This window comes from Lissotriton vulgaris, chromosome 12 (genome assembly GCF_964263255.1).
Source record: "Lissotriton vulgaris chromosome 12, aLisVul1.2, whole genome shotgun sequence".
NCBI classification, from domain to species: Eukaryota; Metazoa; Chordata; class Amphibia; order Caudata; family Salamandridae; genus Lissotriton; species Lissotriton vulgaris.
Window position 1 is genome coordinate 596748073 of NC_141700.1, and position 27101 is coordinate 596775173.

Consider the following 27101-nt stretch of genomic DNA (forward strand, 5'->3'; position numbering starts at 1 on the left):
ATTGTAACATGTTGTGATGTATTGTGATTCTGTTGCTGTCTCAGTACCCGTGGAGTATTTCTGTGTCTTCAGGGGGAGGTTGGTATGACCAGAACACTGGACTATAATAGGCTTCATCTTTGGGCCCGTCCATGGGCCTGTCCTAGACATCTACAAATTACCAGCAAAGCCAAGAGCAAGGCAGACTACTCAGGCAAGTGTTTCTTCTAGGTGCTGTTTTTCAGGTCCCTGTGAGCGTTTCTGTATTCTGCATAAAGTGTGATGAAAATAGGAAACTGGGATCCATGCTACATCATAGGAGTTTCCTAATCCCATGAAAAGTTCCAGAAAAACTGGCACCACATTTATTTGGTGTTTCTGTTGTCTCTGCAAGTCTTGTAAAGCTGTCCTGGGCCCTGCTGTGTAATGTGAGGAGACAGCTGTACACCAATTCATATAGTTCCCAGCTATCTGCAAAAAGCAACTTATGATATGGTGTGTGCAGTGCTTCTTGCTGCAGTTGTATCCACATGTCCAATGGAGACATCTCTCTGTAGGTGATTGTGTTTTGTTGAAAGGGTTGGCATCCAATTCATTGTAGATGAGATACACTGATCAAGTTTATTGGATAGGATGAAAACTACAGTTGTCTTCATTGCACTTCCAAAGGGAGCAATGTAGTCCTTTCCTCAGACCGTCTCCAACTGGGCTTCTCCAACTGACAGCTGCCAGAAGCCTAGCTACCAAAACTCTTCCACATCATTCATTTTGCAGAACCCAACAATGGCATTATAGCACAGACACAATATCTTACACGCATCCATTTTTTTACTAAACAAACCAAACACTATATCATCTTCTGGTAAAAACAGTACACAAAAGTACATCATCAGTGACCCAAATACACATATTGCAATGTAAACAAAGAAAACAATGCACACTCGCCATTAAACAGCACCCCAAAACACTACCCATCACAAACAGTACTATCTGCTTTGAGTCAACTACACTAAGGTGCATGGATAATCGCACACACACACACACACACACGCAATTACACCTTAGAGACACAGAACAAGATGAATAAAAATAAAAGCAACTTGAAGCAAAAATTACAACAGTTCATATCCTCCTCACGTATAACCAGAGTCTAATTTACCCATGCTTGAATCCATAGATCAACGAGGTTCATATATATGTTTGTATGTATGTAATGTTACCTGTGTAGCACAAGCTGTGCTAGAAAGAAACAGGAATGACTGAACACTTCTACAAGTACACTCATGGTGTCCAACCTCTTTGTAACTGCCAAACACACAATACCTAACTCCACATAGGAATAGTAACAAATAGTGAATTACCCTGCAGTTCCAAATCCAAATCCAGATACAAATCACTCAAATCTACAATAGCCCCGTTTCTTCTTTAGCAGGCAATTTTTTTTTTAGAAATAGCTATAGTTAATTGACTGTTCCCCAGGGACTGACAGCTAGACGACCTTTGGTTCCTCGTATTACAAGAAGAAGTATCCTGCCTGCTGTTGATCTTTAGAGGTATTTTTGGCAAAATTGTTTACCGTTGGTATCACTGCTGTACCAGAGTCAGTTTTCAGCTGCAGTTTAATGTCTGTTAACACTGATTCCATTATGCCTGGAAGACATGCCAGTATGTCTAGATCTCGGCTACCAGCACAGGATGAGATGATTTGAGATTCAACTTGGGCCCTCTGTACCAGTGAGTTTAACGCACCAATCTTTGACTTTATTCGGGTAATGAAAGACGCATTGGGTTAAGAAGGTCCACCTGTAGATCTAACTTACTTGACTGATATGTTAAAGCATTAACTACAGCTTGAAATGAGCGAAGCTAAATATCCCGTGTATTACTGTCTCTTCCTTCCTGCCTGGGTGATTTGCTGTACAAGATATCAACTTGGAGAGAGTTATCTGGGCCCACAGATAAAGGGGAGCATACCAAAGGTATTCTTTCCTCCTGTAATACTGCAGGCTCCAAGTGATATGCTGGGAAGACCTCTTCTGACCGCACCTCCTCCTCTGACAGTGTTCTATTTTTTAGATGGACTGTAAATATTGCACCCTTTGCTGTTTGCTGTACAAGTCCCAAAACTGGATGATTACCAGCCAATCCTATGGTTATGTTATAGGATAAGTGATGATGCACCTCAACTGCTACCTGAGTGTCCATGCTTTTTATCAATGCTTCATTAGGCTCTGTAATGCTTTTGGCAAGCTTTGGTCCTTTGGGGCTGTGAACGTCTGCCTCAAAAACCTTAGCTAACTCGGATTGGATGAACTCAGGTCTGCTATTAAAAGGATCTAACACCTGAGATCCCCTTTTGTCCAAAACTTGAATGATTTTTCTTAGCCCTTCCTCCCACTGAAAGGCCACCAGTTTTGTTTTTAATTCCACAGGGGCATCTACATCTGGACATCCCACATATACTCTGGATACTAATTCAGAAGTACCAGGCAAACGTGGTTGTAGTGGGCTTTGCAGACCATTTGCGTCTTTATTTTATGAAAGCAAAGTGTCCTTTAAGAAACCAAATTTCATCTGCATTTTCCCAATGATTTTTTGGCTGAGGATCATAGCCTATGGTGCAGTTGTTGTTCTACAGGAGCTGCTGTGGCTGCTGTTGACGCATTTGGAGCTTTATTAAGTTTTGGCAAATTAGAGCGCTTCTGCCTGCGCCAGGCAATTATTGGTGCCCTCCCCTTGACTTCCCAGAGAGCATGACAATTTAAACAATAGGTGTTGATGTTGGTTACTTGCCATGGTTTGTTTAACACAATAACTGGAAGGTTGGGGAACTTGCACTTGCACTTGCTGTTGTGAAGGAGGTTCCCACTCAAAGCACCACAGTTATTCACAAGCCGGGTGCTTAGAAACCTCCCCAGGCACCTGGGCACCCAGCACAACTACTGCTGAGGCAGGTAGTTGAAGCTCACTTCAGCCTCGAGAGGGTCATAATCGGAAAAGAAAAAAAGGACCGACTCAGACCCAGCCCCGGCTTTAGAATACCATTTTTGCTATGTAGATTATGTTAAAATGAATTTATGTAACGGATCATCAGGCAACCAGCATAAGGGAACAGATCCCAGGTAATCAGGATGATTATTGGGAATAAGTGCCGGTGAAACAGGTTGCAGGAGTGGGATTCTGATGGTGCAAGCTGCACCGGCCTAAAGCTAGCCGCTTCCGCAACAAACGGAGGTAACTGCAGCACTAGCCTTGTTGCAAGGATTTCTGCTCATACACAGAACTGTGCACAGAGACCTAGGACATTAGTGAATTGTGGTGTACCAGAAACTCACCTCAGTACCTAGAAGAACCCCAACCAGCTAGCATCAGTGTCACATTAGCTCTTTGTCCTATAGCAAAGTAACCAATGATTAGACAACCTAGAACATGCGACTTAGGACCATCTCAGGAATGGTGGGAAGTGAGAACACTCTTTTGTTATACTCTCATACCAGTCCACAACAGGAGTAAATTCGAGACACGGTAAGGTTAAAATATTTATTTTAACGAGGTGATCTCATGTGCAGTATTTTAGCCAACATAAGCAGACATATGATTAAGAATAATATGGTCAGCATGGTTACAATTCCATAAAATACAAAAAGAGGAATCATATTGCAATGCTAGTGAAAACAGGTCCTATAGCACCTAGTTTTAACATCCTCCGTATATAGGAACTATGTATTATAAACTAAAGAAGGTCTCTTGGGCTTGTTTCGGGAGACCCCATTACCTTTCCGCTCAGTAAGAGTAAATTACATTTGGATCAGCATAGTCTCTCTGCATCCCTGGAAACGAGAATCTTCCAAGTGTGTAAAATCATGGCGAATGTGTGATAATAAGGACGCCAGAATCTTACTTGGCTCACAGCTGCCAAACTGTTGTGTCTAGAGAGCGTAACACGGAAATGTCAAAAAACAGCTAACATGTTTTGATAACCTTGACGGCTCAGCACTCACTGTTCAGACTAGGGGCACAATGTAAGTCTAGAGATGCCGAAAACAAACCTTTTCTCATGTATAGACCTCCGTGAAGGCTAACGTACAAAAACAGCTATGCAGTGTAGTGTGCAAAAGCAGCAAAAAGTAAAATGGCGTTTAAACGTCTAATAAGCCATGCTAACAAAACATGCGCCCAAAGCAGGCCACAGGCCATACTACAGCCTTACTTGCGCCAACCGGCCGAATTCACACTGACATCAGAGATACTGACTTCATTCCACGTCTCTGGCAGTGTCTCTTGCCTCCTCCTCAACGGCCACACTCAGGATCAGTGCTGCCCCTGCTCCGCTCTGGCTCGGCTATCATGGGCCAATAGTTTGTTGATATCCACTATGTGGGGGCCAATGCGGGCGATTCCAGAGCAACGTGGCCTTCCCTGGGCAGTCCGTATTCGCTCCCTCCACCTGTGCGTTCTTCCGCCACGTCACGTAATCCGGCACGTCCTTGGTTGTGAGTAATGGTTATTACATTATTTTTATTATATTCCTAGATGCAGTTGTGTGCTATTTGCAGCCTTAAGAAAGGGGGAGTTGTGCTGGCTGTGTGTTTTTGAATAAAGAATTTTCAAAAGAGAGAAAATTCATGGATTCTTTTGATTCTATGAAAAAAAAGTTTCAAGAAGAAGCGGAGTGGTTTGGTAGGGCAAGCACTGGACTGTTCATTCTGCACCTCTATTTTTGTCTCCAAAACAGCTTTATACCTTCAAGGGTAACTGGACATAACTTGAGGAGGGTGCTCTTACTGCCCATGCAGACACCTCACCCAAGGCCTAGGAGATTATACTGGTCAATTTTGGAAAGACATTCATCCCAATTTCACATCAACGTAACTCTGGAAATTGGGTAAAGTCCCTTTCCCACAGTGTTTCAAATGCCAAGGTCCCAAGGCAAACTACTTTCTTGTTACTTGAGGTCGTAGGATAATTCAGGTATACTAGTCTGCATTATCTTGTATGTTAACTGCTTTCCTCCACCTCCCTATTGACATGATCCTCAAATTGGCACTCTGAAGAATTATGGGGAAGGTGGCTTTCCCTAGAGGTGCCCATACCTTATTAGCTTAGGGTTTTTACTGTCCAAGCGCAATATTGCCAGGTATTATAAATCAGCCTTGGCTCCTCTCCTTTGAAAATGGCTATAGGTAAGGAATCAAAAATGAAAAGGAGGGAAGAGGAAAAAAGTAGGGTCCATTCGTTTCCCCTATTTATAAGTTACTGGTAATCAAGAGAGAATGGACACTGGTATCTGCAGAAACCATTAGTTTTTTTATCGAAAACCCTCATAGACTTCCTGAAAATTGTCAAAGCGGTATATCTTTTTTCCGCCCCATCAGGAGTCTTGGCATAGTCATTGGGTCTACGATTGACGTGCAAGATGCCTGCCTCACCCGAGGCTACTTCTTTAATAAAAATCTTAGTGATATGTGAGTAGCTGAGTTAACCGGGGGCAGAGTCAGCACAAGGCGCTAGAGACACGCCGCATGGTAAAAAACCAGCTGCGACCCTGACTCCCCGCTGAAGTCCGAATGAGGATTGGAAAAGCTTGGAAATTCCAGCTTATCATTGCTGTAACTCACACAGAAGGTGTGTGTGTTTTGACATATATATATACTTTGTTTTTGTTTGTCCTTGTTATTGTCATGACGAAAGCTCCCCTGACCCCTGTGGGCCCCGAGAGCTGAAACATGTCGACACCTTTGGAATGATATAGTAGCTCTATAACTCAGCTACTCACATATCACTAAGATTTTTATTAAGAGTGACTAGTTCTTTGCACTCATTAAAGTTTTCCATTTTTTCTAGTCATTACTTTTTTAACTTCCCCTTTTTCATTTCTGGACACTTCTGCATACACCAGAAGTAGCCTCGGGTGAGGCAGGCATCTTGCACGTCAATCGTAGACCCAATGACTATGCCAAGACTCCTGATGGGGCGGAAAAAAGATATACCGCGTTGACAATTTTCAGGAAGTCTATGAGGGTTTTCGATAAAAAAACTAATGGTTTCTGCAGATACCAGTGTCCATTCTCTCTTGATTATAGGTAAGGAATGCCATGTAAGGGGAAACCCATTTACTAGACTATGGGGTGCCCCAGGAAACATGCAATCATGGTAGATCCATTTCGGGAACCAGTTATGGTTTATGCCCATTCAATGAGGAGAATTTATCATACTGTGGTTCCATTTTGATGATGATGGTGGTTCCAAACCCAATTGTCTCATTCCAATGCGTTTCCTTCTTCAACAAATGCCAATGGAAAGAGCTATAGAGTCTTAGCATGTACAGAGCTTCCTTCGGGCACCCCAGTAAACACAGTTCTTCTGAATTTATTGATTTGCTTTCCAGTTAAAAAGACTTTAGTAGATGTCATGAGGTTCTTATAATAAAACACAACATGTTAGAATATCTAAAAGTCTACTAATGCAAAAAATAGGCAAGTGGCACAGCAAATATTCAGGCGAAAATTGTCACTTCAGTTGACCAGAGCTCTTGCTCAAAAGGCCAGTTGGAGTATATAAAGCTAAAATGCGTGCACATTTGGAAGAATCTTATACACTTTTCTTTCAATACATGTCTATAGAGCATAAACACGTGACAGAAACTGTTACTTAAACGTAACTATTTAATGAGCAGGAGGAAGGATCTTCTGGTGGAGATAGTCCGAGGCGCCCTTGAAATGAAAATAAAGATACATCATACTGAATTCACAATCTTTCTAAAGTCATGCTTCTGTTTGCCAGCATTGAAAGTGCGATCACATTATACTACAAGATGCAGGAAACGTGCAGATGCACTAGCTCAAAGAAAATAACTTCCAGGCCTACAGGAAGCATGCATGTTAAGGCTGAAGAACACTTTAGATTCATATAAAAATGATATTCAAATTCGATTAGGTAATATATCAGTGCATGTGCAAAGATGCATTAATCTGTCCCCAAATTTAAATATTGCAGACTTGGCGGCCAATCAATCTCAGTAAAAGCAGCAAAATCTTGGAACGCCCTTCCCCTCCACTTAAAAACTGCACCGTCTCTCAATGCTTTTAAGAAAGGACTAAAAACTCACCTTTTTAATATTAAAGTCTAATTTTACTGTTATGTTTCCTAATATTTGTCCTCTCCCAGTCTGTTCCGCCTTTACCGCGCCAGGATACTATTTTTTAGTAATAGAGCGCGCTATAAAAGCCTTTAATAATAATAATAATAATAATAATTTAAGGCAACAGGAATACATGGTTATGTTTTCTCTACATGCTCTCCGGCTATTCTGTGTACTTGAAATTGTGAAAGCATTATGTTAATATTGTTGTATCTCCCTCTCTATCTTTTATCCTTGATTATGAAAGGATTAGTGATATGGTCCTGAGGCTAGCAGACTCAGATTTAGTAGAGAGTGGAGATTTTAATCTGGTGTTAAGTAAAACCAAGAAAGATCCAAATTATCAGCAGCAGAAGTAGTTGCGAGATTGGCATAAGAGGCGTTTGTAGTGGACCTTGAGGCAGTGGATGTATAATGGACTGCTCATGCAGACTCAAGACAAATTCTTGTTTATCCTGTGGCACATGGTATGTACTCCATACTTGAGTATGTATTTATTCCAACCAAGTTATATCAGAGAAGCCATAACATAGCTATTTTGGCAAGAGAGAATGCAATTACTCCCTTAATGACAACTATAAGATTGATAGAAAGTAAATATATGGAATAAATATATGGAACCTCAGAGATAACGAGGCATTTCCCACTTTGTCACAACAACAAAACATTAATTTAAGAATAATTTAGGTTTGGAGTAATCAGCTGTAACATTCTGGGAAGCGTACACGTAATCCAGGGTGAAATTAAAATTATAGTGCCAAAATGCTCATAATTTTGGGAATTTCACGTTATGTTTCCTAGGTGAAATTTCCCAAACTATACCATAACACCATATTGAGTAATTCTGCCGTCATTTGCTACAAAATGATAACGCTGGAGCGAGAGTCTAATGTGAGCAACAAGAATGCAAGTAGCTGCTATATTTTCAATGTGAAATGTGTCCTCAAATTTGACAGGTCACATTTTGCATTAAAATGAAGCACTAAATGATAGATTAGAATTTTACATAATTTTGTGTAATTTTCCCAAAATATTACATAATTACACAAAATCTTCGCCCACCTCTACTTACCAGTCAGTACTTAGGAGGGGGGCAATATAAAAAATGTTAGTGAAAAAGAAGGGGTTTTCATCAACTATTCAAGGGTTGGAAGAAACGCTTCTGACACAGAAAAAGTAACATGCGACATTACTCCCTCTATAGTCTAATAATTACATTGCCATGAATAGAAATGGACTTAAAGCTCTTGTTGAGGAGGTAGCAAGGGCACTTTCTTGAGTAAAATAGAAAGATCTATGTGTGGTGGGCAAAAAGCATGTCATGTTATTGGTTTGGCTCGGTAAGCATGAGTAGAAGAATAGGCATGATGTAGATAGTTTGGTCATTGATGCAGAGATTGCAGAAGCATTTACTAACTTCTCCTGATGATCTCTCTATAGTTCAAGGTTAACAAGTACTAGGAGTTTGTCAGGGAACTTCACATTTAGAATTTATAGTAGATTAGAAAATGTTATTAAGTTAAGTGACTGTAAATGATCTGGTGCTATCAATACAGATATTCTGTCTATTTTTCTCCTCAAGGATTTTCCCCAATGACCAGCTGCAGTTCTGATTCCATTAGGTAAAGGTGTTATTTTATCCTGCCATGTCTTTCTTCTTGGGCAACAGCCTTGCTTTTACGTATTCACAAGACTCATCATACTATCTTTTCCTGGCTATGCCTTGTCCTCCAGCAAAGATTTACTTTACTTCATAAATTGGGCTGATACTAATTCAAAGAATGCCATAAGACAAACTGATTGGAAAACAGAACAACAACAATTGACAAAAATAAGAAAACAAAGTTTAGTGGACTATGAAAATGGATGCTATGATTCTATGTTTTCTTAATCAACTTGTCAACAATAAGTTAATGTAATTCTTGAATTAAGCTTTTACTGTGGGTCTGCCTCAAAGGTGACCCCTATATATGAGTAAGATGTATCATGGTAAATAGGCAATAATCAAACCAAAATAAAAGCTTAAAAATAATAGTGCACGTCACTCGTGTGTGATTGGACGGTGCAAGGGCTAACATAAGAGTTTATTTAAATGGTGGCGAGGTCAAATGTAATTTGTTCCCACCTATAGAACTTATATCCCCATATATAACATTATTACATGTGATACTAATTATAATGGTCGCCAGAAAGCTCTTAACATCTAACAAGGGCCAATAACCCATTCTAAATTGGTGGTGCTTCAGTTCCGACAAACTCATGGCTCCCTGCCCCACTTAGAGGTGGGGGCACCAGTGATCAACCGCTGGTAGAGCCTCCGTTGGTGTAGCAGACAGTCAATCCAGGAATGAAGCCCGCTGACCACTGGACCACAACCTCTGTAGGACTGTAAGGCCCACTAATTTTAGAACAGGCTTCCTGCAAGAGATTTCTACTGCCTGAGTTCGCCTTGATAAGCTTGGCTGATCCAGACAGGCAAAATCAACAATGGACCATAAGTGCAAAGAGTGAACACTCAGGCATCAGGGCAATTTTATTTTGTTTATCCGGCTGAACCCCTGCTTTTGAGGTTTGTATCTGAGAAATAAACAAAATAAAAAATGTAGAGCTGGCCTCAGTAACATATATCTACATGGAGTGAACCTAAGTAGAAATTGATTTTAAAGGCCTGATTTAGAGTTCGGCGGACTCGGTACCCCGTCACAAACATGAAAGGTGGGAAATTAGTCACATTTGTGTTGGTGTAACGTGTTTTTTGCCGGACTCTAAATCAGGCCTATAGTGTGTGGCATTCCTGAAAATCTGACATGGATCTGGTCCCACAAGACCTAAGTTGGATATAGCTTTCATGATACACTTATGAGACCTCAAAATTAAGGTAGCACAGTTACTGTCAAATTCCTCACTTCAATAGAGGAAATATAAGGATGCACAATCAAATCTCAGATTAGAGCACATGAGTAAAGCGTGTTCCTTATTTGATAAACTTGGCTCCAAACAGGTCGACATTATTGTTTTGTAACCTATGAAATTGCCTATCTTTGAACTCCAATAAAAAATTATGACACAAAGAAATGCATTTCATTATATTGAATTAATTATTTTCAAATAATTGCTAGAGCTAAGATAATCATGGTTTTTTATCCTTTTGAACAGAGTACTGCAACATTCACACCACACACCATTATAATGTTTATATTTTTGCTTTAGTCTATAAATCTACTGAAATTTATTGGATGTGTCTCTTTCTTCAGTTGCTTGACCAAAACCTTGCAATCTATTCCCATTACCATTTGCATCCATTCAAAAAAGAAGAATCATTCTTCCTAGTACATTAATTTACCCAGGCTCCTTTTAAAATTATGTTAGCCTGTTATATTTGCTATACTGTCAAAAAGTGGCATCCATGGGCAAATTACCAAAATAAGTGGGGAATTGTGACACACACGAAACGCCCCGAAGAAGTCTGAATCACTAAGATATTTGCATGCTTTTCACTGGGTTACGTTAATCAAGACACAGTTAGCTTAAATGATCATTTCAGCGGATTCCAGCTAAAGCAGAAGGGTGATGATTTATCCCACATTCCATCTGTGTGATGACGAGGCCTGAGGAATGAAATGAAAGGACTAAAACATGCTTAACATTGTCATACATTGGATGTTAAAGTGAACCATGTGCCCTTTGAATTGACCCATGCCATAACTCATTGTATAACCAAGGATGATGAAACCCTTTTCTAACAGAGGAGAGACACATTTTTAAGCATTTATCTGATCTTGCTGCAGATCAAAAATATACACATTTAGAAAGGATATGTTGTGATACATTCAGATATTGTAAACATTTTTCACAAATTCTAACTTTTTTGCTCACAGTTACTTATCTTGAAATATATCAGACCTTATAAAGTGTTAAAGAAAACTGGGAGAACACGATTAGCCAATGCACTCAATTAATGTATTAATAGAAGAAGAAATGTAAAGAAATTCTTACAGTGGATGGAGTTAATTCTTGCTTCAGAAGAGTGTGAACAACAAAGGTCAAGACAGTTGCCAGAGTCACAACCACAGGAATGACAGCAGAGTTAACACTCTGCACATATCCAGCTTTTTCCAATATCTTCTTTTCTAATTTCCTCATACCTGTAAAAAAAAATACATGATCAGCTAAAGATGAGCTTTCTACCATTGTAACAATACAACTAAAATGTTCCTCTGCATACTCATGATAGGCAGTGTTTTATGAAACATAAATTCAATGTTTAAAATTAATAGTAAACATTGTCTCTGGTGCCCCAAAAATGATGAAGAAAAGGTCCAAGGACAGAATGCTGGACAATGTCACTCACCCCCCAGTACTGAGATCAGGCCCTAAATCCATCGTTCTTTTACTCACAACGCCATTCCAGTTTCGACCCAGCCATATACAAGCCAATCTTGACCCTGCTCCCCATGGGAACAGTCCAGCCCAAACTAGCAGGCCATGTTCTCCCTAGACTGAAAGCAAGCCTCCTAGGAACAGTTTCGGGGTATCACCCATATCAGTCAGGATAGCTTGACTCCGGTGGCAGTCTGAGTACAACTGGGCATACCTGTCCCACTTAGGGCAACAATTGCAAAAAAAAAGTAAGTGATGGGCGGAAAGTTGAACAATGTCAAAGAATGGCAAACTGGACAGAACTTACACAATACATCATCAACACACTATATACATAAAGAAAATCTCAGGTGATCAATGAATTGAGAGAATGTCTTTGGGTCTAAAAGCGGGATCATTACTGGAAGTCAATGAGGCAAAGTTTCAAAATAGTCCATCAAATCAGAACCCTTTCTTTTAATGTATTTGCCGATGTCAGGAAAGCCAGTACAGACTCTAAGGACTTAAATGGAGGGCCTGTCTAATGCAAACTGCAAATATCAAGTAGGAAGTCAGCACTCAGTTAAGCGGAAGGCACATCTAAAAACTTCAAAGCAGACGTCCTATCAGCAGTTCTCCTTAGCAATATCTCTCCAGACATTACTACTCACATGACAACATATTTAAATCATGAAAATGAGAACAAGAAGAACCAGAGTAAAGACTTTCTAAAAACTCCTAGACAGATCGAGTCCCACAGGAAATTGTATCTATCCTTTATTGAGGAGCACAATCCATGAAAAATCCTTCCAGTGAAAATTACATACTATTAATGGAGCATGGCCATGGAACTGCTTCAGGATAGCCAGCAGACCAATAGCCTCAATCTGTGAGTGAGCAAATCTCAGAAACCTGATTTAAGAAGAAGGATTAGTTGCCAATGATGAGATGCAAGAAGATTTTGAATGGTATGAGGAAAGTGTAAAGCAGTACTCAAAGGATCAGGAGGAGAGTCTTGAATTTAGGTAGGCATAGTCATATATGGTTTGCCGATTAGGAGGACTAGTCCTCTGCCAATATGATTGCCTAGCTGGAGAAGGTTCAGGATATGTTCGAGTGATGCTAATGAGCTGAAGTCTTTCATGTCAACCCATGGCTCCATGTTGTCTGTGAAGTGTAGTAGAGAGGTCAGAATGAAAGCGGCCTTTTACATAAGGTATCTTGTTGCATGCTGACAGACCAAATTAAATGGGTAAGAGCTCAGGATTTAGCACTTTAGAATGTTTCATGTTTATTTGATGGGGTCAGATGAGGTAGGTAGTGGAAGATTTGCCTGGAAAACAGATAACTGGGAATAGAGGAGTAGATGAGTGTGGGATGAGGGGCCTAATATATCTAGGCAAGCAGTATATTGATAAAGGCCTGCAACTCCAGGAAGTAATAGGGATACAAGGAAGATGGATATAGTGACTGATTAAAACATGGTTTAGTGAAAGGATAGTTAAATTATAGGGAAACTAAATTTACAAAGTTAGAGTCTTTAAATTCAAATCATTTGGATCAAAGAAGGGTATGGGCAGTGTCATGCAAATTAATTACAGGGCTGCAAAGGCACATATAACGCAAATGAGAGGAGGGGCACAATACATGCAAATGAAACTCAAAAGAAAATAATATATTCAGTTCACTCACAATACAGTTTAGGATGCAGTGTTAACAATCAAGTCAAAGGGATGCTGCTGTATAATCAAAAAATAGGTTGGGTGGCAGGTGCACCAATCATTCATAAGAAAGTGGGTTTGCAGTACAATCACTGGACAATTTGGGGTGCACAACCACCAATCAGACAACAAGCGGTTGCAAAGCCAATCTGTCTTGCTTTGCCAAATTGATGTTGTTTGCCACTTTTGGCACTGCTAATGCATGCGAATGAATTAAATATTTATTGTATAGTTATTACAAACCACATACACAAATTCAAATACAAGGCAGAAGCTTTTAAATAAGAGCAGAGTCGCTTTTAAAAAATCACTTCTTTTAACTGTATATTTATCCAAAGGACACTTTAATTAGCTTTCCCAAGTTCCTTATTGTCAGGGAAATATTTATTTGCTCTATAAAACAGGAAGTTAAATGCTGCAAGGCTGCTGACAATTTCCATATTTGTCGAATTAGAACATTACTTTTTTGCTAAATAGCAAGATCTGATTCTAAATTTTCTAAAACTTGAGAATAAAAGGATGGCTCATTGTGACAGCAGCAGATTACATGGGTCTATGATTCCTTCTTGTAGGGCCAAAATCGACAGCTGTTAGTTTGGCACGTGAATTTCCACTTTTGTTTAGCTCGCCTGTAGATCACTAACATTATATCAATGCACACAACATTGAAAAAAAAGTGTAATAAATATTGCTAACCAAAATATCGCCTTCCAATACTTAACTGAAAAAACCCACAACTATTGTTGGTAAAATTATCGATTTTTTACTTACACCAAAAACACAGATATCGGAAACACAAATATTGTCACCTTAAATCAAACATGTAATATGTCAAAAATATAGATTCACCAAAAATCAGCTGCGATAATATCTCCTAAATAATTACATCACTAATAAATATTAAAAAACAACTTTTCATGTAAAACAATTATTTCAAATAAACATAAAACATTTTATGCACATGCTTGAATTAAAAATAAATATATTGCATTAACAAAATATTTACAATTTTACCCAATAAAATTTAGAACTAAATTCATAACAATACAGATATTCACATTTGGTGAGAAAAATTACGTCTAATATATTTGTGTTCTGCAAAATGTTTCTACTTAGTGACAGACATTTCTAAAATGGAATTCACAAGTATTGAGATACACTTACTTAGAGAATTGTGTTAATTCTGGTATGTCAAGATGGCGGACCTGAATGAAAGAAAATTTACAGAATCTGGTAGTCCTTCATCTCTCACCACATTTTTGACTGCCCCGTAGAGATGGGACAGAAATGTTTAAAAATGTCGGCTGTATCAATTTATGGAAATCAGGGCATTGAAAAAGGCGAAAATCGCTAAAACGTGTTTGCCTCATAAAATTGGAGTATGGAAACTGCAGAGTGCTCCTTGTTTCTCCTGTGGGGATTTTGTTGAACATTTGAAGAGTGATTGTCACATCCATGACGGAGGCACTCGCCCACAAGTTGTTCGGCAATCTGTGGTGACAATTGTTGGATATTTCATTGTAACATTGCCAGAACTGCAGCTGGCCACCAGAAATACTGTACTTAGCGACACAATGTCATTATTACTTTAATGAATGGACTATGGTTACCAAACCAAACTCCAGCAGGTACAGATCTAGAATGGTGCAGGAATACAGCAAGGTGAAGCTACTACACTTCAATTTGCTCACATTTGGTGAGAAAAATGACGTCCAATATATTGGTGTTATGCAGCTTTTTTCTACTTAGTGACAGACATTACTTTAATGGAATTCACAAGTATGCAGACACACTCACTTAGAGAATTGTGTTAATTCTGGTATATCAAGATGGCGGACATGAATGAAAGAAAATTTACAGAACCTGGTAGTCCGTTGTCTCTCACCACATTTTTAACTGCCCGATAGAGATGGGACAGGAATGCTTAAAAATGTCAGCAATAGCAATTTATGGTAATCATGGCATTGAAAAAGGTGAAAATGGCTGAAATGCCTCTGCCTCAATGACTTGGAGTATTGAAACCGCAGAGTGCTACTTGTTTCTCCTTTGGGGATTTTGTTGAACATTTAAAGAGTGATGGTCACAACCACTACCGAGGCAACATTGGTAAGGCAAGCTGCATTTTTAAAATGTCTATTTTCGCTCTATTTATCGGACCCTGACTCCCTTGCATATATATTCCGGCAAGAAATGAATAAGATGGAGTATACGAGCCCATGGAGGTTATATTTAATGGAAAGTTTGAATACTTTTAAGCTCCTACCTTTTGACAATATGATTTGAAATAAGACCATTTTAAAACAGATTTTAAATCAATCAACTAATTTGGTATCATTCATAATATATCAGGAGATGACTGCAAAAAAAGCACGCCTGGTCGGTTATTAATTTGTATAATAAAATTGCACCCCAATCCAGTCTAACCTCTTTTTTTAAACCGGCGGTAAGGGATATGTTGCTTAAGCTTAGGTTTGGCCACTATCCAACAAAAGATGGGGTACCTAGATGGGTACAAGTTTGGCAATCACAAAAGTGTAGATTATGTGGTTATACTAATGAAACATTACTGCACATTGTATGTATTTGCCCCAAATTGCGTCAAAAAAGATTACACATTTAAAACCAATATTCAAGGGATAAGGGGGGAGAACGTGTCGCCAAGCGATAATACTGTGCCTTCAAGGGCGTATTATCAATTTAACAGTTTACTTTGTTAAATGTATCTTTATAGCTGAGAAAAAACTGGCTCAGGACGATGTTTTGGTCATGCAATAGGAATAGAAAGTGGCTATGATACTAACTATATTGTTTTTCTTATATTGGCAATGTAACTGGGAAAATTTCAACTATGTCTATCTTTCTGTGATGATATAGTATCTAAGGCATTGAGAAATCTTAAGAAGCATGGATGCACTTTATATATTAAGCATTAAGATTATAATTGGATTGAATAAGTGTTACCTTATGCATTGCTTCTTTTAATTAGCTGTTTAAATACCAGAGAGAGGATTTGAAGATTATTTGTATGGATGGTTTTATTAATATGCATGGTGATTAATAATGAAATGTAATGTTTATATCAGGTTATGAATGAAATATTTTTCTATGATACTTGTATGTACTTCCAACGATTATGAAGGTATGTTAACACTTCCTCCATTTCTTTAAGGAACATAAGAAATTGTTTTGTTTTATGAATCGTGTTGTTTTTATTGTAAGGATTTTAATTAATTGTATAATAAAAAATTGTTTCATAGTGAAAAAAAGACTGCCCAATAGAGATGGGACAGAAATGTTTAAAAATGTCGGCATTAGCAATGTATGGCAAAATCGCTGAAACACATCTGCCTCAATAAATGTGGGAACCGCAGGATGCTCCTTGTTTCTCCTGTTGGGATTTTGTTGAACATTTAAAGTGTGAAGGTCACAACCACGATAGAGGCACCCGCCTACAAGTTGTTCGGCAATAAGTTGTGACAATATTGGGATAATACATACATATATATATATATATATATATATATATATATATATATATATATATATATATATATATATATATATATATATATACATATATATACATATATATATATATATATATATATATATATTCACTGAAAAAAACCATAGGTTTCACATATGTTATAGTTAGCTGGACATTTCACTCATACAAAACCATTGAAATTCCCCCGTTATAGTTAGTTCAGCTAACTATTACTTGCGCGCCCGCAATGCACTGCTGATGACTTCACATATTACATCACTCATCACATGGTCAGTGACATCACTCATGACATCACTGATAACATCTCAAATGACATCACTGATGATATATAGTCTTTTGTGTTATCTCAGCAACATCTACTGGGAAACTCCTTCAGTCATGAGTGATGTAATATGTGACGTCATCAGCAGTGCATTGCAGGCGCGCTTGTTATAGTGAGTCCAACTAACTATAACGTTGGAATTTGAATGGTTTTATGTCAGTAAAATTTCCAGCTAACTATAACTGGTGTGAAACCTATGGTTTTTTCAGGGAATTTAATAGGTTTTTTAAAAGCTAATTCCTAACTATGACTGGTGTGAAACCTATGGTTTTTTCAGTGAATTTCAAAGGTTTTTTAAATGCTAATTCCTAACTATAACTGGTGTGAAACCTATGGTTTTTTCAGTGAATTTCATAGGTTTTTTAAATGCTAATTCCTAACTATTTATAGGGCCTCAAACCTATGAAATGTAATATTTTTTATAATTAATCCTATATTGTATATTTATATAATATTTTTATTTTTTTTTGCCCTGGAGCGCTCCCGGTGCGCGCCCCGGTCGGATAGCGCAGTTTTCCGGCGTGCCCCGGGGCGCGCACCGGTGACCGTCCCGTTAGCGCTATTGCAGCGAACGAAAACATCATCGTGACGTATCGCGTAGCCGCGTGACACGCACGGGGTAAGCGCACCCGGAAGCACTCGAGCGAATACGATCACGCAACGTAAGCATCCGACACGCTTACGCGACGCGCCCCGGGGCGCGTAGCATAAGCGCGTCGGGTCATGTGACCTTAAAATAACACTTTTTATTGGTGCAAAACAGTTTTGGTTTCCAAATGATGAAAGCCCGGGTCCTGTGACCTGAAAATAACACTTTTCATTGGTTCTGGACAGTTTTTTTTTTCCAAATGATGAAAGACCCCACCTTTTTTCCTTATTCTGACTTTGTCCTTTGACTGAGGAAGACCTGTTTTGAGATCTCTGAATAATATTTTGTACTTTAAAATGGCTACAGTAGCAGCAGCAGCTGGAGCATCTGCACCACCACCACCAAGAGGACCACCACAACACCACAGAGGTGGAGATGAAGAAGAGGAGGAGGAGGAGGAGGGGAGTAGGAGATTCCTACCAGAAGACAATACCCCATATAGGCTAAAAGCAGCACATTGTATGGGAATTTTTTTCCATCCCAGAGGGCAAGAAGAAAGTGAATGCGCCAAAGGTGACTTGCCTAATCTGTAAGATGGAACTTTCAAGGGGTAACCCTAATAAAAAATACTCATTTGGAAATAACACCATGATTCGGCACATGCAGCGCAGGCATCCCAACAACTATGCTGCGGCAGAGGTGAGAGAACTGGCCAGCAACCCTCCCCAATCTTCACCCAGCACCTCCAAACGGAAGCAACCCACTCCATCGGGACCCGAGACAAGGGAGATGGTCCCAAACATTCAACCAAAGTTTGGGCAATACAAGATCACTTGTATTTTTTGTGGTAAGACCATCACCTATGGTGAGCAAGCATAACGCTCATCAACCGTGCTGGTGACAACCACAAATGCCCCAAAAATCCATAATTTTTTCCTGATTTTTTTTTGTTCCAGTTAAGCCGTTTTCAATTCCCTGTTTTTTGTTTCTCCCCATAAAAATAACAAAAAAATATAAAATAGTTCATAAAAGCCAATAAAAGTACAAAATGTTCAAAAAAACATTAAAAAAAATATAAAACAACAAAATGAAGAAAAAAAACAGTTCTTTTTAGAACTACCTTCAAATTATAAAAAAGGCTACATTTTTTGAAAACTCTATCATTCTTTTTTCCCCATGGTGCGCTCCCCGGTGCGCTCCCCGGTGCGCATAACGGGTGCTCCCCCCTGCGCAAATCGAAAAAAAAATCAAACCTAGGGGGTCAGGGGGGTCTACTCTGCCCCCTTATGGTCATTTCCCCCTTTGTTTTTGCCACCACTTGTGTCTCAATCCTACCGAGACACAAGATGGCGGCCGCTCCGGACTGTTTGGAATGTTTACAGACACCCGAGAGCCAATCAGCTTTCCGCGCGCAAACTCGCGTAGCGCGCTGGTTCGCGCCCCGGTGCGCGTACCGGGGCGCGCTTATAGATATATATATATTTTTTAACCTAAATTACTCAAAATTCACTGGAGCACATATCTTGAGACATAGCAAAGGCACATCGGGCTACCAGTCCCTACAATTTTGCCAAGTTTGCTGGAAATCCATTCAGCCGTTCGGGCTAAAAGTGAGGTCGACCGCCCTATGGAAATTAACATAGGGAAAACATGTTTTGGGACCCCCCTTTTATCTCGGCCCCCGCTTGACAAATCCCCCCCAAACTTTCAGGGAAGGACCGGAGCGCCGCGAGGCAAATTTGAGGAAATTTCCAGGCAGATTCCTCAACCGGCGCCAAAGTTATTCCAAATAGAATGTTGCGATTTCCTATTGAAAATAATCCTAACTATAACTACCTACTGGCGACCGCCAGTAGGTTATATATATATATATATATATATATATATATATATATTTATATATATATATATATATATATATATAGTCCAGGGTCAAACACCCCACTGAAAGACGTTCACTCACAGTAGCATTGTAAACTTACTTCCAAAGAAGATGTGTTTTCGGCCATCTCAGTGGCCTTGATCACACTTGAAATGTGTTACTATGAGCAAGCGTTGTTCTGTGGTGTTTGACCCTTGACTTAGTCATTTTGTCGGTGGACTGCTCCAGCTTTTGCGCTCCATCTCTCATGGGCCCTAGGTCTTCTTTCGAGCAGTTGGTTTAGATAGATAGATAGATAGATAGATAGATAGATAGATAGATAGATAGATAGATAGATAGATAGATAGATAGATAGATAGATAGATAGATAGATAGCTAGATAGATAGATAGATAGATAGATAGATAGATAGATAGATAGATAGATAGATAGATAGATAGATAGATAGATAGATAGATAGATAGATAGATAGATAGATAGATATAATCAAAACTATAAGGCTATATCAAACATTAAAAATAAAACCTAAATTAGCTTTTACTAAAGAAGGACATAACTGCTAAAATAAAAGTAGTTAAATCATAATTGAATCAACAGTATAAAAGACACACTAATTTTGTCAACTACATGCTTCAAAAATGACAATGTCTGCAAGACGAGGAAACTCTGCCGGATTCTCTGATCAGCCCCTTGAAGAAGCCCCTTAAAGGAGAAATAGATGCATCTCAACATCTACCTAGCCAAGTTAAATTTACATTTAAACTAGAAATTTACTAGCAAATAAATTAAAAAAAGTAAAATAATTAACAAACCACACTAATTTCTATCTTTTTAGATGTACTTCCCAAACGAAAACACTACAACTTTGAAGAGTGATAAGCTGCCAAAAAAAAACCTATCAGAAACCAGCACACAAATATAACAAACTAAGGGGATCATTAGGATGGCGGGCGAACTTTGTCCCTCCGCAATCCTATTGTGAAATGGGACCGCCAGCCATAAGGGCAGGGGTCCCGTGGGTGCCATTAGGATGCGCCCGCCACAGTGGCAGGCACATTTTGCATTCCTGACATTGTGGCGGGCGATGCACTCAGCACTGCCCGCCACAACGCCAGGAAGGCATGTTGTGCAGTTCCATGCACAACATGGCAGGCACTGTGCGGTGCTTGCCATGTTGTGCATGGAACTGCAGAGGGGTACCATAGGTACCCCCATGTGCACTTGCCCCACCCCCCTGAGTCCCTGGGGGCCAGCAACGTGCCCCCGCAAGCAACTACAGCATACCTTGTTTTCACCCTAATAGTAATATGGCTGGCGGTGTCTAACAGACACCGCCACCATATTAAACTCTTTTCCGCCCAGTGGACTTGTTCCCCAGGCGGAAAAGCGGCAGACGGTCTTTCCGTCCACCGCGGTCTCCCCGCCATAGTAATATGGGGGGAAATGGGTGGCGGGCAGGAACGGATCTCGGGCGGATCGCCACCGCCATGTGGGCGTTGGCGATCCGCCCGAGATCCTAATGGGCCCTTAAGTATACATAATTTATAAAAAAATAGAAACTCACTCCAATAGCGAGTAAAAATTAACCTAAAGACCTCAAAATCTACAAACTACCAACATATAAACATTTTAAATTAAACTGGCACTTTTTTCTTCAAATAGAAATCACCTGCTCCACATTAGAACACTCCCAACAGCTGCCAAACAGTTTGAAACATCTAAAAACAACATCCAAGTAACTATGAAAAATTCAACTAGCTGCATAGTTTTATAAGTAAATAACAAATTCAATACACATCACAGCCCAACTACCATCTATACCCAATTTAAAAGTTTAATTGCACAAACTAAAAAAAAACTCCTTCCCCTAGAAAATGTCAAAACATAGAAATACCTGAACATTCAACAACGCACATAATATGTAACCTTTCCTTTAATATGACAATCTAAACAATGATAAATGAATCCTAATATTCTCTACAGCAGAAAACATATGAGGACAATGTCAAACCTGAATGATGGATGGGACCTTCAAAGAGTGTCACAATCTTTTCACTCAGAAATACACCATACATGGTATCCCTTTTATGTATACCCTACTATGAAATAAAGCAGCACTTACTACAACCTCTTAAACCACATTAAACAGAAATCACTACTACCCACATAAAATAATCATAGACTTTGAGTAAGCCATGACTCAGGTCATTTTAAAGATTTACCCCCACACAGCCATACAAGGCTGTTACTGTCATTTCAATCAAATCATGTGGAGACACCTCCAACAATCTGCACTGAGTGTAGAATATGCTTCTAAAAGCCAATTTGTATTTTACCCGGTCACTGAGGTAGCTAACTACTACAATTTACAAATAGAAAACCCTTTCTACCAACAAATTGAAGCAAACTAAGTCCCCCCTAATGAATTATTTTGGAGACACTTGGATTAGCAGACTGCATCACTCCAGACACAGATACCAACCCAAATTCAATATACCATGGGGCAATGTCTATGACAGCACCTTGGCACAGGAAGCCAAGAGAGACACGCAGTGGAAAGATGGCACAATGTATTCCAATCTACATTAGGTAGAACCCAACCTACACTCTACAAATTTATAGAAGCATTACAAAATAACTAAAGCTACCAACAACTATAAATGCAGCAATCTGTAAAACAAATTGCACCTAAATGTAGCAAGCAAACTAAAATAATGTAAAGCATGCTACAATGTAAAGTCAAACTTTTCATAAAAAAAGGAGTAAATTACTTAGAAGTAATAGCAAAAAAGCACATTCTTATATATATAACTTACAGAAGTCCCAAAATCTAAACCAACAATACAAATCATTTTTGGTATAAATAATGCATTATTTTATTCCATCATTCTAAATATTTACTAAAACTCCAATGTTAAACACATGAAAAATGTAAACCTCACCAACAAATAGGTCAAAGAGCAAACTCAATCCATCACGTAAAATAAAAACACATAAACCACACATTTCCATATAAAAATCACATTATATTTACACAAACAATAAAATATAAAATTTCTCACCCATATGAAATAAAATAAATATGAGTTCCTGTTCTGTATCTACAGATCTTCATCTGTATTCACGTAGTCAAAAATAATAATCCACCTAAAACTAAAAAAATATTTTCCCAAAACTCCCAAGAAAATGCAAAAATAAAACCAATCCAAAAGACATCCCTCAAAGCAATCCAAAGTATCAAGAAACTACACAGAACCCCCAAAAAGTGTTCAAAAAAATAACTGCTCATGGAAACAAAAAAACAAATCGAAATCAAAGTAAAAAATATTAACCCTCATTATTACTGACCATGACGGGGCGCAACTGTCCTCTATTGACACCTGGCCTAAAGAGGCAAATGCACGACGCATGGAACGAGACCTTGGGCAACTTCTCCCCTACACAATCTGGTACGGTTGCTGTGCACAAACTAAGCTTATTTCCTTAAACCACAAACCCAAGTTTTTGCATTATAAATTTTTGCACCACGCATATGTCACTTTACGAGACAGCGCGATCTGACCCTGCTCCCTTTTCCCAATGCCTAAAATGTGGGATCCTCAATGCAGACTTTGCTCACCTGACCTGGACTTTTACTGCGGTGGCTGACTACTGGTTCAACATTTTCACTCTACTATCTACGATGATTGTTATCACACTGGCCCCCTGCCCGTCCCTTGCACTCCTGGGTGCTTTGATGATAACCCCAAGCAGTGCGCCACTTTACTGCTATTGCTCTGCTACTTGCCAAGCGTGGTCAGAGGATATATGGCAACCCCTGAGAGACTACTTGTTTACGTTGGACACTGCCAACTCGGAATGAATTGGTAAAATCACCCCACTTACTTGTTTTTTTTCATTTTCTCCCCCAGAAATTGACAGCTACTTTGCCATGAATACTATGTAACTATGTATTGTCTCTTTCCTCCCTTGGCTGTTCCCCAAACGTCCATTTGTGTACTGACTTGCATATCCAAAAGCTACCGGCTCCAACTCCACTGCTTTTAATTCGTCATGACTTTGGGCATCCTGATGTTGTCTATTGTTTTCATGTGAAAAATATGATAACGTTTGAAAAAAAAATAGTGAAATATATTGGTTTAATATAAACCAAAAGTGATTGCCTTAAAAAAAAAGCAGCAACCCCAAATGCACATAGGACATGTTCGTTGACAAAAACATATATAGTAAACAAGTAAACTCATCCTCAACACACATTACACTTAATGATAATTACATTCATAACATATCACAACATAGCATAACATAACAATACATTAGTGAGACAGTGTACGAAAACCCCAAACTACTCACAAGTGAAAACACTACTATTAATACAACAAAATGTTCAGAAAAATCACAGAAAACACTATGACTAACCTCTAGACCTCCCTATGTCCCCTCCCCACTAAACCCTTAAAAAAGGGCTTACTTGTTCTGATGAACAGCAGCACATTACTGTGACCTGGATCCCAGAAAAAAAGACAAATAGTTACACAAATAGACTACAAAATACAAGGTGGTGATAAACAAAAAGGGGGTGCTAAATAAAACAAAAAAATATTAATGGGGAAAAAATGTAAAAATGTTGAATAAATGTATTACACAATGATAAAAAAATATTAAACATGTAAAACATGTAAAAAACAAGTGTAGTAAAAAATGTTCAGAAATTGAAAAGTACACATTAAATAATATTATAAAATATATACATTTATTTAATATATACTGGAAAACGTATGTTAAAATGATGTCAAAAATATGTGTATAAAACTATTTAAGAAATGTTTAAAAAGATGTTAAAGAACATAAACATACAATACTATGTAATTATGATTTACATTTTGTATATGATAACATGTATTGATAAATGTTTTGCTTATTTATCTATATCTTAAAAAACTTTGGAAACATGAAAAAAATTAGAAAAATGTATTACGTCTTTATTCTATAAAAAGTTGCCATTAATAGTATTATTTATCACAAACAAATGCCAAACAACACTAATTAAATAACACAAACTTTCTACTTGTGAGAAGGTGGTTATGACCATCTAATCTGCTAAGATTTTTTGCTTTTTGACCGCCTGTATTTTTACTTTTTACTGTGAGAGAGCTTCATGAACTGTGACTCACTGGCGGTAAACACATGGTAAAATGTACTGCACTTGTTTGCCTCTAGGTTTCACCTTTTAAGGTAAGACCGCTGTGACGCAGCAAGGATAATCAATGAATGAATCAATCAGGGGTTGGTATAGTGCGCTACTCACCCGTGAGGGTTTCAAGGCGCTGGGGGGGGGGGGGGGGGGGGGGGGGTAAGCAGCTCCGGATCAGTGGAAGACCTAGGTCTTGAGGTCCTTCCTGAACGTACGCATGGTCGGAGAGCATCTGATGTTCGCAGGGAGCTCGTTCCAGGTCTTGGCTGCGATGTAGGAGAATGCTCTCCCTCCGGCTTTGTTTCTGCGAATGTGAAGGGTCTCTGACAGGGCGAGGTTGGTGGAGCGGAGGTTCCTCCTGGGTACATGGAAGAATACTCTCTCATTGTGGTATTTGGGTCCGAGGTTATTGAGAGCTTTGTAGGCGTGGATGAGGAGTTTGAAGGTGAGCCCCTTCTCGACGGGCAGCTAGGGAAGGCTGCGTAGGTTTTGGGTCATGTGCTCGTGGCGCGGAGTCCCGAGGACGCGTCTGGCTGTGGCATTCTGTATGGTTTGGAGTTTTTGCAGAAGAGTTCTGTTGATTCTGGCATAGAGGGTGTTGCCGTAGTCCAGTCTGCTGGTTATGAGTGCGTGAGTGACGGTCCTTCTGCAGTCAGGGGGGATCCATTTGAAGGTCTTACAGAGGATGAGAAGGCAGTTGAAACTATTGGAAGCTACGGCGCTGATCTGGCGGTTCATGGAGAGGGAGGAGTCGAGGATGAAGCCGAGGTTCCGAGCGTGGTCTGTAGGGGTGGGTGAGCTCCCAAGGGCGGAGGGCCACCAGGTGTTGTTCCAGGCAGCGGTGCAGGGTCAGAGGATGAGGACCTCTGTCTTCTCTGAGTTGGGCTCCAGGCAGCTGTCTGTCATCCAGGCTGCCACGTTCTTCATTCCTTCCTGAAAGCAGAGTCTGGTGTCTTCAGGATTCTTCATGAGTGAGAGGAGGAGCTGTGTGTCGTCGGCATAGGATACGATGCTGAGCGCATGCTGTCTGGCGAGGGGGGCCATGTAGATGTTGAAGAGCGTTGGACTGAGTGATGCTCCCTGGGGTACCTTGCAGTCGATTTCCGTGGTTTAGGAGAGGAAGGGAGGGAGTCGAATCCTCTGGGTTCTTCCGGAGAGGAAGGATTGGATCCAGTCGAGGGCGGCTCCTTGTATACCTGCGTCGTGAAGTCTGGCTGCGAGCGTGCAATGTGAGACAGTGTTGAAGGCTGCAGAGAAGTCTAGAAGGATGAGGGTTGAGGTGTGTCCCTGGTCCAGTAGCATGCTTATGTCGTAAGTGGCGGCAAGGAGGGTAGTCTCAGTGCTGTGGTTCCTGCGGAATCCAGACTGGGAGGCGTCTAGGATGGAGTTCTCTTCGATGAAGGCAGTCAGCTGGGTGTTTACGAGTCTCTCTGTGACTTTGGCCTCAAAGTGGAGGAGAGAGATGGGCCGGTAGTTTTTCAGGTCCGCTGGGTTGACTGTTGGTTTCTTGAGGAGGGGTTTCACCTCCGCCCGTTTCCAGTCGTCTGGGCAGATGCCGGATCTGAGGGAGGCATTGATGGTATGTCCTAGTTCGGGTGCAATGACGGCAGCGGCCCTGTGGAATATTTGCGGTGGGCAGGGGTTCGTTGGTGTTCCTGAGTGTGTTTTCTTCATGGTCGCGGTGATGAGTTTGAAGGTAGCGGGATCCCAGGACGTGATGGTGGGCTTGTCTGCGGCGGTGGGTAGTGGGGTGGTGTCCAGGACTGGTTCGCTGAAGTTGTCGTAGAGGGCCTTGATCTTCCGATGAAAGTAGGCGCATAGCTTGTCACAGAGTTCCTGGGAAGGTGTGACGTCCGTGGCTTTGCTAGGTGGGTTTTGCGAACTGATGAATGATGTTGAACAGTTCCTTGCCGTTGGTCATGTTGGTCTGGATTTTCTCTCTTATGAAGTTTCATTTGGTGTCTCTTGTGCGCTGGTGGTATTCCTTCAGGGCACACTTGTGGTTGTTCAGTGCTTCCGTGGTTTTCTGGTTTTGCCAGGTTTTCGCGAGGCGTCTGCAGGAGCGTCTGGCTTCTTAAAGTTCTGTGGTGCACCAGGCGGCCTTCAGAGGGGATTATTTGGTGGGGAGGCAGAGAGGTGCAAGCTTGTTCGTGCAGCAGGAGACCCAGCGGTGGAATTCCCTGGATGCGGTGTTTATGTTGGTTGTGTCGACGGGGGTGTTTTGATGGAGGGTGGTGTTGAGGTGTTCCTCTGTGACCTTGCTCCAGTTCCATTGTGACGGGCGCAGGGCGGGCTTGGTTGTGGTGGTGGTGATGTTGAAGGTGAAGTGGACGCAAAGGTTTTCCATCCAGAGGGGCTGGGTGGTGTGGCTGAAGCGGATGTTTGTTCCCCCCATGAAGATGGGGTC

The 27101-nt window shown here is 40.1% G+C and overlaps 1 protein-coding gene across 3 annotated transcripts in view; it reads right to left on the minus strand.

Moving 5' to 3' along the window:
- LOC147677801 (ATP-binding cassette sub-family C member 12-like) overlaps positions 1-27101 on the minus strand; it is a 954180-nt gene that overhangs the window by 571624 nt on the left and 355455 nt on the right. For all 3 annotated transcript variants that reach the window (XM_086945451.1, XM_086945452.1, XM_086945453.1), the window contains exon 9: positions 11117-11265. In XM_086945451.1, the coding sequence (XP_086801577.1) occupies positions 11117-11265 (149 nt within the window). The remainder of the gene's footprint in view (positions 1-11116; positions 11266-27101) is intronic.